This window comes from Anthonomus grandis, chromosome 15 (genome assembly GCF_022605725.1).
Source record: "Anthonomus grandis grandis chromosome 15, icAntGran1.3, whole genome shotgun sequence".
Taxonomy (NCBI): domain Eukaryota; kingdom Metazoa; phylum Arthropoda; class Insecta; order Coleoptera; family Curculionidae; genus Anthonomus; species Anthonomus grandis.
The window spans coordinates 5641428-5654304 of record NC_065560.1 but is presented as its reverse complement, the minus strand read 5'-3'; the positions used below and the strand labels follow the sequence as shown (position 1 = coordinate 5654304).

Below are 12877 nucleotides of genomic sequence, written 5' to 3'. Positions count from 1 at the left end.
ACAAAACTAATTTCCTTAACCAATTCAGAATGCAAAAAAATTAATGACTTAATAAAGTCGAGCATTCAATTTCCCACAACCTTATATGTATCCCTAAAAACCTTAGTGAAGATGCCACTATTACCGGCTCCCACATTGTTCATCTTTCTAACAAACTCCTTTAATTCAGTCATGTTTAAAGTTTTAAAATTATAAAGTAATTCCCTTGATGATGCTATAGAAAGTTCGTCTTTTTTATTATCTCTTGTTGTTCAAAACCAATTTCTTGAGGCAGTAATTTTTATTTTCCTGGAATAATAGTCTTCTAATTTTTTCTAAAGTTTATATAATTATTTTTCTTGTCATCAATAAGAGCTACTTTTCTCAATTTTTGGAAACAATTAAGTATCGAATCCTTTTGTATTTATTTGATATATTTTTATTCCTATCATACACCGCTCTTCGGCAAAGCATGTTTCCATCTTTGCGTCACGTTTATGAGAAAAACAGAAATTTAGTTAGGAAAACTCAAAAGCTACAGAACTTTTGCTCAACGTTCTCATAATGTCAAAAAGGAGGTTTTTTTATGTAAAAAGTTACCAAAAACGAGTTAGAAGAATTCCCAAGACTTACATCGGAAATATTTCTTAAGGCTTTCTTTTGAAACAGTCTAATCACTTTAGAATTCGATACTCTCCAAAAAATAAGCTCATATTGTATACGTGATACAAAGTGAGAAAAGTAATACGAGAAAACAGTATTTTGGTTAGGAAGGTCTCGAAGCTGAAAAATAGCACAACAAACTGCGGTTAGGCAATCCGAATCAACGTGAAATCTTAGTAGTTTAGTTTCGGTTACTTGAACTATAATTTTTCTTTGATTTTGGGTTCTAATCAAGAAACTTTCATTTATTTATGATATTCGTGGTAAAATTAATAAAAACTGTTTTATATGCATTTAATGTTCTTAAGAAGCCAACCTTCAAATGCCCAAAGCACATCACGCAATCTTAATATTACGTCGTTGACGGAATTATCATTACAAATATAGTTATTATCATTGGAAAACATAACTAAATATGTTAGCTTATCCACAATTGTAGGAAAGTTACCCAAACTCATCAATCTGAGATCTATAACTGTGGTAAAATTCTAACGAAAAACCAAGTATGAAAAACCTCTATGACCATAATGATGGCATTTCAAAAGAAGGAGTGCATGATCCCTCAAATCAAAAACCATACTTAAGTTCATAAAAAAGTCAATGCACTTTTTTTAGAATTTCGGTAACAGAATATGATTAAACAATGAAATTTAGTATATTTTATAAAGATTCGATTTTAAATTCTTAGTTTAAAATGTCCTCCTAAATAAAAAAAAAACAGACAGGTTTAGGTCTGGAGAATGTGAGGGTTATTTATGCTACTGAGCCACCCAGACCTATTATTTACAGAGGTGGCCAAAAAAATGAGAGTGTCTGGTTTTATTTGAATATTCCTGATAATATATTGTGCTACATAGAGAAAAAAACAATAACGATTTCATATTTGTACAACATATGCCATCAGTGTTAAAAAAAAGTTTTTTAAAATAAGAGTATTTTTCAAAAATGGCCATAAAAAATTATAATTTCAATGTACCGCAAAACAAACGACAGCATTAGATAAGTGAGTCAGTACTTGATAGAATCACCTTTATTCGTAAGAACGGCAGCGCATCTTCGTGGCATCGAATCGATTCAACTGGGATGGAATACCAAGCTTCCTGAACTTCCTTCCATCAATCTTGCTTATTTATTGTTTTTTTACAAGCTACTCGGTTTTTCAGCTCCTTCCACAGGTTTTCAATAGGATTAAGGTCAGGCAATTGTGATGGCAATTCCAGAACCGAAACCCTGTTTTGTGTAAACCATTGTTTAACAATCCGTGCCGTATGTTTAGGGTCGTTATCTTGTTGATACACCCACCTGATAGGCATGTTTTTTTCGGCATATGGTAGCCATACTCTATCCAAGGTATCCAAATAAATTCCTTTTGTCATGGTCGCTTTAATCCAAAATATGGGACCTACTCTATTGTAGGAAAAACAGCCCCACAGTTTGATATTTCCACCTCCGTGTTTAACTGTGCCTATTGTGTTTCTAGGATTAATTCTTCATTCTTCCTCCTTCTAACTAATCATCTTCCATCTGATCTGAATAAGTTGATCTTCATCTCATCACTAAAAAGAATGTTGCACCAATTTCTTTAAAAATTTTCAATAAAATTATTCTTTATAAATGCCAGTCTTCGTTTTATATACTTTTTGCTTAGAAATTGGACTTTTCTGGCCACTCGACCATATAATTTTTGGTCTTGCAAACGTCTTCTTATCGTCCTAAGGCTAATACTTATGCTTGAGTTTCGTTTTATAGAGGTAGATGTGGAAAAAGGTTGTTTACTGACTTCTCGTACAATAAGCTTATTAGTCTTCCTATTGGTTTTTCTTGGACGGCCTCACATTTTCCGTTTTATTTTGTGTTTTTAAAACTCTGGAGATTTCACAAGGTGATCTTTTAACTATAAATAAATGCAATAAATGCATAGGATTTATTTTGACTCTTCAATTGCAAAATTAGACGCCTTTCTTCGGGGCTACAATGCTTTGGGCGACCCATATTTACCAACGCGATGCAACGATCTTGTATTTATGGAAAACATCACGAACAAATCTTTTATCTGAATAAACAGAGACCAATCATTAAATAAAGAAATACTCTTATTTTTTGTCCACAAGATTTTTAAACAATAATGAATGCGTAGTATTTTATTTGCAAATTCCAACATATAGGGAAGCTAATTCAGTTTGATTTGAAATTTAATATGCACTCTTATTTTTTTGGCCACAACTGTATATATATCTTCAATTTGTAAATTTCGCTTTTTTTATTTACTTTAATTTTGCGTTTAAAATAATGTTTTAAACTTTCCTAATGTTCTCACGTTACGTTCCTAGTTCTGGAACGTCACCAGGACAAATGCACGTGGCGCCACCCGCCGGCGACCGAAATCTACCGATGCGACGACATTTCGGTATTCGAGGTGGACGGCAACGTGAACAAAATCTACTGTCAAAACTTGTGCCTGTTGGCCAAACTATTTCTCGATCACAAGACCCTCTACTATGACGTGGAGCCGTTTCTATTTTACGTTTTGACGAAAAACGACCGGAAGGGCTGCCATCTAGTGGGGTATTTTTCCAAGGAGAAACACTGCGCCCAAAAGTATAACGTCAGTTGCATCATGACCATGCCGCAGTATCAGAGGCAGGGATTCGGACGTTTTTTGATCGATTTTAGTAAGTTCAATTGACTTGTAATTGCTTAGCGATCTTTAAATATAATTGATTTTATTATTTTAGGTTACCTACTGTCAAGAGAAGAAGGCCAACCTGGCACTCCCGAAAAGCCTCTTTCCGATCTTGGGAAGGTGTCATACTATTCTTATTGGAAATCGGTGCTTTTAGAATACCTAGACACCCACAGGCAGAATCAAATCGACTTAAAAGAAATCAGCAGAGACACTGGGATGTATTGCCAAGACATCGCGCTGGCTCTTCAACTACTGGGGTTCATTCAATGTGAAGGATCAGCGATCAAAGTGAAAGTCGATTGGAAAAAAGTGGATCTACACGCGGAGAGAGTAAAAAAGTCAAAAACGCGAATCCATATCGACGTAGAATGCCTCAGATGGAAACCATTGTTGTCGAACGCGGCCAGTTTGCTAAAAGAAGAGCGATCAGACGAAGAAAACGAGAACCCTCAGGTGGAAGTTGCCGCAAACATCCCTACCGCCCCTGAGAAAATTATTATTGAAAACACTCAGGGGGTTAAATTAAAGCGAGGCAAAAAACGTAAATCGGTCAATTCGACGAGACAAATTAAACTGTCGAAAACGGAAACGCCCAAACCGGTAGCGGAAGAACCGGCCGAACGTGATGATATCGAAATCACTTCTTCAGGGCGAAAACGTACGCGACCCTCAAAGTTTAAAGAAACCACTTATGCGGACGTAAAGAAGAAACCTGCAACGGAAATCCCGAAACGTAAGAGGGCCGAAGACAATTATGAACCGGAACCAAAGAAAGCCAAAGTAGAGGAGTTAGAAGTGGTTGAAACGCCCACGAAACCCAGATTAAGAAAACTCTCTGTCTCGTGTGAAGAGGAAATCGTGACCCCGATATCCAGTACGAGACTCAGAAGAACGGCAACACCGCAAAGCCCAAAAGTGGGCGAACGATGGTCGCAACGCAGAGCCAAAAAAGAAGAGCAACAAAAGCTGAAGGACTCCGAAGTTGAAGTGGTGGAATTAAAGGAAACCGAAGAGGAAGAAGAAGCGAAAGAAACTGTCATAGTTGACGACGAACCCACCAGCAAAAAGGAAGAAGTGGTCATGCCCAATGTTATAACCCCAACAAAAAAACGAAAGTCAATTAAAAAACGGAAAACTTGGAACAAAGGCAAGCCGCGGAACCAATCGGACCTACCAACCAATCAGCCCACGATACCCCAACTATTAAAAGCCCAACAAACCCTGATCCAGAGCGAAAGCGATTCGGTGGTTTCGGAAAAATCTGAAGATGAACAAGGTGCGAAACCGGTGCCTCCCGCCATCATCTCGGAAAAACACGAGAGGAAACGATGCAAGAAAACCACCCGCATATCGACCGAGGAGGATTCCAGTGCCGAAGCCGATGACGAGATGGAAAACGACGAGTTGCCCATATTGAAAGAATCCCCCTCGATGAAGTACAAATACTCCAATAACCCAGACCTATTGCGCACACCGCCGAAGAGGTTGAGCAAGGAAAAACAGTCTCCAGCGGAAGGAGCTAAACCCGGCGCTTATTCGACCACCACTTCCGAAAGTGAAACCGAAATCGACGGGCAGAAAATCAAAACGATTTCCAGCAAAAAGATGCTGAACGAACTATCGAGGAACTGCAGTTTTGATTTTAGCGACACGTCGGTGACGAAGGCCACCGAGGAACATATGAATAATAATTCCCCGAGGGTCGACTCTCCTAAGCCCAACATGGAAATGAACATGGAGGAGACTTGTTTGCAGCAAGACTTATCCACGCGGATGTCGGTTGATATGGAAATTGAAAAAACCGACGATCCACAAATGATTATTGAGAAGAAGGAAGTGTCTCAGGACAGTCCGGAAACGCCTCCCGTGCAAGAGCCCGTAAAAGTGCTTGTAGATAGTCCCATCGAGCAACCAAGTGATAATATCCCAAGTGCAGCACCCAAGCAAGAGGAACCTTCTCAGCAGATAGAGGCAGTGAAAGAACACGTGGAACCGAAAGTAGTTGAAGTAGACGCAAAACAAGTTGAACCGGAACGAAAGACAGTTGAACCAGAACCGAAACCAGTGGAACCAGAACTAAAACCAGTTGAACCAGAGAAGGAGTCACAAGAGACCGTTATAACAACTCCTCCAGTGCCTCAAGAATCACCTGTAAAATGTGAAAAACAAGTTGAAGTACCACAGAAAAGCGAATCTTTGGCCAAACTTCCCCCAGAAACTGAACCAGCTAAGCCCGTTTGTTCCCCGATTATTGAAAAACCTAAAGAACCCCCGCCATCGCCAGTGAAATCAATAGAATTACCAAAACCTGTCGTGCAAGAACCAGTGATCAATCCAAAGCCGCATTTGCCAAAAGAACCAAAGATCAAACAGGCCGAACCTCAAAAGCCCGAAGTGAAACTTAAAGAAGACGCGCCGAAAGAAGCAAAACCTGCTCCGCCTCCGCCTGTTCAGTCGAAACCGCAACCCGAAATACAAAACAAAGAACCGTTGGCGGTTACCCAGGTGCCTCACCCGCCTCCCGAGCCCGCCAAGTCTGTGATTGAAAAACCTCCGCACAGGGAACCCAAGGTGGCGTCTTCTTCGGCCTACAAATATCCGGAACAACGGGAACTAAATAGAACCGAAACGGCACCGATCGAAACCCGAACCAAACCGAAACAACAGGACCAAGTGAAACCCGAACGGATCAAATACGACGATAAAAGATACCAACAAAAACTGCCTTACGAAGAGAAATTGTCTTTTGAGGCGGCTCAGAAGGTCCATATGGAGAACGAAGCACTTTTGGCAGCGAGTATGGCAAGCCAAGGGTATCATATGAACATGACCGCGCAGTACCCTTGGCAATGGGACGGCCGATTTTGGGGCAATAAGTATTACGATCCTACAAAAAGGGAGTACCCGGGGTACCCTATGCCTCCACTACAATTCCCTTTGGATATTTTACCGACCTCAAAACAGCCCGCTGCTAGTAACAGTTGCGACAAAGAAAAGAGCGGTAGCAGGAGCCATCGTTATGAGGCGTCTGCGGTCAGACCGAACGTAACACCCAAAAAGTCCAGCGAGCACAAGAACCAGTCTCCCAAAAAAGAAGATAAGAGACACCGAGAGGAAACCGCGAGCAGAACCGCTTCGGAGCAATATAAAAGCAGTTGCACCCTGGAGGAAAAACAACAACAGCAGCAACTATGCGTCGTGGTAAACCCTCCCGAGTTGCCCAAACCGCAAAAACCCAAAGAAGAACCACCGAAAATCGCCCCCGTACCGCAAACAACACCGGAAATAACCTCTATGGGAGTATACACTCCCGATTCCACTACCAACTCGGTGCACAGCCTCCAATATCCGCCGTGTGAACTCGACGTGTCTCACATGGGACTGGAATCTCCCGCTTCAATATCCAGCGATATGGCGTCGCAAAATTCAATCGAAGCGGTCCGACCCCCTTCGAACGTGTCGACGCATTCGACTCCGCAAACGAATTACGACTGTATGCAACAACAGACGCTACAAGGGGTCACCATACCCGCTTCCAGTCCGAACTTGAATAACACGATGCAGATTCAGCAGCCGAGCGGACAGAGTCCCGGTGGTTCCAGTAAGAGGATGCAGCAGCAGCAGCAGCAGCAAGGTCCTCAAAGAAACCGCTCGAATACGCCATCTTCCGGAGGGAAGCACAGCAGTATAAGGGCTACGCCTCCGATTGTGGCGCCACCGCCTCCTCAACAGCAACAGACTCCTTCGAGTAGGAGGACCGCGTCGCCTTCGGGGCATCAGTTGCATCATAATATGCAGCAGCAAATTAGTCCTTCGCAGGTATGTAGAATTATAGTATTCCAAACTTATTTATCTATTAATTGAGCCAAATTTTTTAACATCCTTATTTGAAGATTTTAATTTCATTTAAATTTTAAATCGTATATCAGGTTTAAACTCCGGATGGCTACTTGACCCTATATTTGGGACTGATGATACTTTAGTTAAAAATTCGGGACTGTCTCGTTGGAGGGTGTTTCGGATCATTGTTTGATTTACTGGAAGTTAACAATCGAGAAAGACATTTACCCTGTTTGGGAAACATCAAATTCGCGTATCAAATTTTAGTGCGTATTTAATTTTAGATCCAAGAATTAATTATTTGGTACCCGCCTTCACAGTATAAAGAACAAGACAGTAGGTTCACTCTCTTGCGGCCGTTTGAAGTAGGGACTTCTAAACAGTGCCGACTTTTTTTACGCGGTCGTAAATCATTATTTAGTTTCGACGGCAATCCTTTACGATACGGGGGGTGTTTGAAACATTTTTAATAAGGAATATTTTCGTACATCGCGGCGGGCAGTGTGTAATATATGGAATTTTTTGAAATTAAAGGCACTTTGTATTATTGTTAAAATGAAATTGAAAGAATATTATTAAGTATCTCTTTTGAACAAATAACTGTAAGAAAAACAGTTAGTAGATAGCTTTAAAATTAAGTTTATTAGAATGTACACAATTAAATCTTAGCTTTACGTTCCTTTCATGCTCTTTTCTTAACTGACCAAGAAATTACCTAATATTACATACACTTAATTAATAATAACTTCGTTAATATACCCATTTTTTAAATATTTAATAAAATTTAAAAAGGCAGTTAAGAGCGCTATTCCCGGCGCGACCAACTGAGAATCCGCTTTTAGTCGTTTAGCCCGTCCGGCAAACATCTGACAACACGGTACCGTCGCGTCGTCACTTGCTTTCCCATCGATCCGCAGCGATCCGGGCTGCATTGCGTTGTGAATTTTTGAGCGGTGTCGTGGTCGACGTCCAGAAAAGCGCTTTATTTTTTTTTTTTGAAGTTTATTCTATTTCTGCTTCATAAGAAGTTTTTGCGCAATTAGTAAAGCATTTATTGGATACGCTTTTATGATTTTAATCTAAAAAAAAATCTTTAGGCTTATACAGATTTTCAATAAACTTTGTAAAAAAATTGCACCAAAACACAAGACACAAGCGCAATTTTATTCTGCAATATGTTAAAATAGGTTTTTCAAATCTCTAAGTAATTAAAATCTTATTAGATAAAATATTACTATTTATTACACATAATAACCTATAAATTATCTATTATCTATAAATATTAGCTTTAATTATTGTGTTTGAGATATTGACAGTTAAAAATCATCTTGAATACACTTTGATACGCTGTAAGTTTATTTTATTTTTACACTTTATTTTTACCATATTCGTGCTACGCCCAATTTAGAAATTATGGGAAAATACTGCAATAAATTTAAAAAAATAAAAAAGAAACGAACGAAACGTTTATTAACAAAAAAATATAAACATATAAAAAACGTATATACATATTTATTAAGGTTTTTACATATTAAAAAAAAATAAATAAAAAAAAATTAATTAGCTTCTGCATCAATTCAGTTGACAGGTTTTTCGCCAACGGAAGAATTTTAAGTTCTGATAGGCAGCCCTTTTGGATAAAGCGGGTCAACTATTTCTGGTAATAAAAAATTGAAGTAGAAGGCTTTTAATTTTGGTAACATTTGTTCCTCCCAAAATTGTTCATCACGGCCAATCTAAAAAAATACAGAATACTATAAAGAATTAATTTATGTTTTCAATTAAAACTCTCACCTGTTCAACTAACATGCCAAGAGGGCTCCAAATAATAAAATAGCATGATTGCTTGTTAGCTATAGCTAACTGCCCCTGAACTTGGTAGTAATAATTGTGGTTTTTTTTCAAATGTAGGTGGTTATTTTCCAATGTAGCGAATGTGATCTTTTTTGATAATATTGCTTCGGTTGGAGTCATGTTGGCAATGCTAAATGGGCATTTAACTTCTACGAAATCATGTTCATTAATGCAACCATCAGGGCTCGCTGCCAAATAATATTCTTGTTCACCTATAAAAATTCCACATCGAGACACTTTTAAATTAAATTCATTTTCAAATTCTAAAATTGCTCGGGCCTCGCTTTCACTTCCATATCTTGTAGCATTATTGCCGCTAAAATTTCCATACAGCATCGTTTTTATTGCACCACATGGCGAGGTTTTTGCCCGCATTTTACATATTTTGCCAAAATTTGAGGCAGTAATCCGCTGTGATCTTTCTTGTATCCATTTTGGATTAGAAGCCTGGCCAATTGTAGAATTTTCAATATGTTTTATTTCCTCTGGACTTTTTTTTCATATCTTTTAAGATTTCATTTTTCCTCGAAATAAAAACGTCACTGTTTATTTCTAAAGGAATGTAATGGGCGTCAGGACCATAATCCTTATCAGGAAGAGTTTGTTTTCTTTTCTTATTTTTTTTTTTGAAATTAATGTTTTTTGCAGTCTTTTAGTTTGATAAAACAGCCTTATCTTTTTACATCTCTGAATATACCGCTTAGTAAAGGAACGAGGGCTTGTGCCTATTGCGGTTTTATGAAGGATTTCATAATAGCTACCACCAGAATTAAATGACAATGCAGCTGCCTCACAGCGAGCTTCATATGAACCTCGTTTGCAAAAATTTATACGCTTGCCACCAACAAATTTGCTAACAATACTGTTATAATGCTCAGCGAGGTTATTGTCCATATTGAGGATTAGGCTGCTTGCATTATCTATAATTCTTTGCAAAGCTACTAAGATGTCTTCATAAATTCCACAAGTCTGCATACTTGGCACTAAATTTGTGTAATTTGGATTATCACACTTGAAATAATTAATTTCTTTACATCTGGCGTGTTCCCCAAATACATGACTTGGGGCATTAGAGATGTCACCTCTTAGCAATTTAATTTTTTGATCCATCGTGGTGTCTTCCGCGATTCTGTGAGTGGTGGCTTTTGTTATCGCACTTCTTAATCTTAAAAATTTGTTCAAAACCTCTTTTCTTAACGCCAATGGTACAGGTACATTTTTAGAATTACTTCGTTTTTTATCTGCAAATTAAAAAGAAAGAAAGTAGAAAACAATAGATACACATTGTATAATTGTATAAGTTTAATAGTATGAGTTTAATAGTGTAAGTTTAAAATTTGCCAATATCATTTTATTTAAATTAAATTTAATTTTCATTTAAGTCATTAAACGCATTTCTTAGATACAAATATGAAAAAAAAATATTTTTTTTACAAAGTTTAACACCCTGTATCTTGAAAACAAACCACTTCCCGACATATTATGTTTATTAAAAAAAAAGTCTATTTTTACATGATTTATCACTTCTAGAAGTTTGTACAAACCTGACACCCTGTATGGCTTATATGTATGTGTAATAAAATACAGGGTGTCCCATTTAAAATGATATACATGGGGATATCGGAGACCGTCAAAGATACAGGGTGGATCAAATGAGAAAAAAGTTGCGCATTTTTGAGCCTAACAATATGCCATTTAAAAATTTTAAAAGCTCCGAGTGGTTCCGAAGATAATCGGAAAATCCGATATTTGAAAAAATCGATTTTATTTTTTTCTAAGCTTATTTTTTATCCAATTTTTAAAAAACTTGCAATTTTCAGAGTAACTTTTTACGTGCTACATGAAGGTATTTTTAGATTTTTAGTACGACGTTTCGTCTTTTGCCGACCATCATCAACTTTTTTTTTTCTTATGGACGCTATATTGGATTTTTGCATATTTAATTCAAAGCAAATTTTTAAATAGCATACTGTTAGGCTCAAAAATGCGTAACTTTTTTATTTTTAATAAATAATGTATTAAATTATTTACCACTTTTTTCTTTTTTTCGCCGATTCTAAATTATTTTCTTGTTGGCTTTGACTTTTAGCACCATTTTCAAGTTTATTATCATTTTCTATACTAAAATGTAATACGTTTAGATTATAATTAAAAAATAACATGTAATATATACATACCTCATAGAATCTTCAACATTTAACTCACTATAATTATTCAAAATTGTTGGCGATATTTGTTGCTGAGAATCTTGATAATTATAACTACACGAGGGTTTACTGTAATAAATGAAAGTTATTTTTCTATGGAATATGTTGTATTTTTCACGATAATGTTGTTGTAAATTCTAAATACTCAAAAAAGTTACCTTAAAAACATTAAAAAGTTAAAAAAGGCACTTCTCTAAATGCTTATAAAAAATCCTATACTAACCTGGATTCCTCGCGAGCCTTTTCTTCTAGATAGTCGACAGAAACAGTATTTTTAACAGAAACAGTATTTTTAAAAGTTTCAGATGCAGTTCTAAAATAAAGTAAGATTAAAAAGTTTTAATAAACCTAAGTAAATATTAAACCTTTATTTAGGTTAAAACTGTTTTATACTTACCTTAAAATGTTTATTTTATTAGATCGGGCTTGTTTCATTCTTTGTTTTAAAGATTTTTTATTAATATAATACACATCTTTTTTACCCTCCTTTCGTTTACCCATTGTTTATTATAAAAATTTTTTAAACCGCCAATAAAAAATGGTTAACTAATACACAATAAAATAGATAAGAATAAAAAACGCAAAGACAAAAGAAAAAACAATAATAACACGAAACACAACTACCCCAAAAAGCACAAAATCATAGGTATAGAAATTACAGCGGAAAAACAGTAGCATCCAATTACCGAAATTGATATAATATCGAACAGCTCCCCCGTTCCGTGGACGACTCTCGTCACCAGCCAGACAAGCGGCGTTGCCAGCTGCCAGCAAAAGCCGCAGGTATTGGGAAATTTAAAGCTGTTTTTTCAATTTTTCGGTTATTGATATTACGCTTTTATTAATTAAAATTTTATATTTTACCATTTGGCTTAATTTTATAATAATGATTTTATGTTCCCGCTATAGACGAATTTTTGACTTTTTTTCATTATTGCAGAATTAAAAACTAAAAAAAAATAAAAAAATAAAAAAAACGTTCTGTAGCGGTGTTCTTTAGGAAATTTAAATAACTTTACTCAAAACCGCAGGTAAATATCTTTTAAAATAAAGGAATTACTGAAATAACAGTAATGAGTGGGTGACTAATGCTCTTAAATAAAAAAAACTTATTAAATGCCTAATTATTTTCTTTTTAAATAGGGGATGAAAGAACAAACCACTAAAATTCAAATAAAACGAAAATAGGGGTTTTACAACCTAGAATTCATATAAATATGCAAAATAAATATAGTTTTACATTGGGGATTATAGTACACATCAACATTTTGAAACTTAAACCCTTAAAAACCACCCTTAATGACGAAAAAAATGCAGTTTTAAGTATGGTTAGACGGTATAAGTGACTAAAATTTATATGATTCAAATGATTGCAATGCAACTAATAATAAATCGGATAGCTTTCACTATTAAAAACCACCACTAATAACAGAATATTACCAAAAATTTTGCATTTTTTAAAATTAAAATCACGATTTAAAAAAAATATGTACTCTAAATCGCTGACACTTTTTGAACATATTATTGGTACCTATATATAGTCCATTGTAGAAGGCTACGCTTTAATTTTTGAAATAAATACATTATTTTTTATGATAAATTTTTTTAAAACTGCAATTATTTTTATTTTATTCCTAACTTTTTTAAT

At 36.1% G+C, this 12877-nt stretch overlaps 1 protein-coding gene and 1 long non-coding RNA gene across 2 annotated transcripts in view; one reads left to right on the top strand and one right to left on the bottom strand.

Moving 5' to 3' along the window:
* LOC126744901 (histone acetyltransferase KAT6A) overlaps positions 1–12877 on the top strand; it is a 55381-nt gene that overhangs the window by 28599 nt on the left and 13905 nt on the right. Inside the window, exons 8-9 of the mRNA XM_050452489.1 lie at positions 2973–3314; positions 3378–7147. Of these exons, the coding sequence (XP_050308446.1) occupies positions 2973–3314; positions 3378–7147 (4112 nt within the window). The remainder of the gene's footprint in view (positions 1–2972; positions 3315–3377; positions 7148–12877) is intronic.
* LOC126744902 (uncharacterized) lies at positions 8621–11667 on the bottom strand. The gene is made up of 4 exons (XR_007663370.1): positions 11200–11667; positions 11054–11143; positions 8963–10263; positions 8621–8904 (listed from the first exon to the last, which is right to left on the bottom strand). It is a non-coding gene; the product is annotated as an uncharacterized LOC126744902 (long non-coding RNA).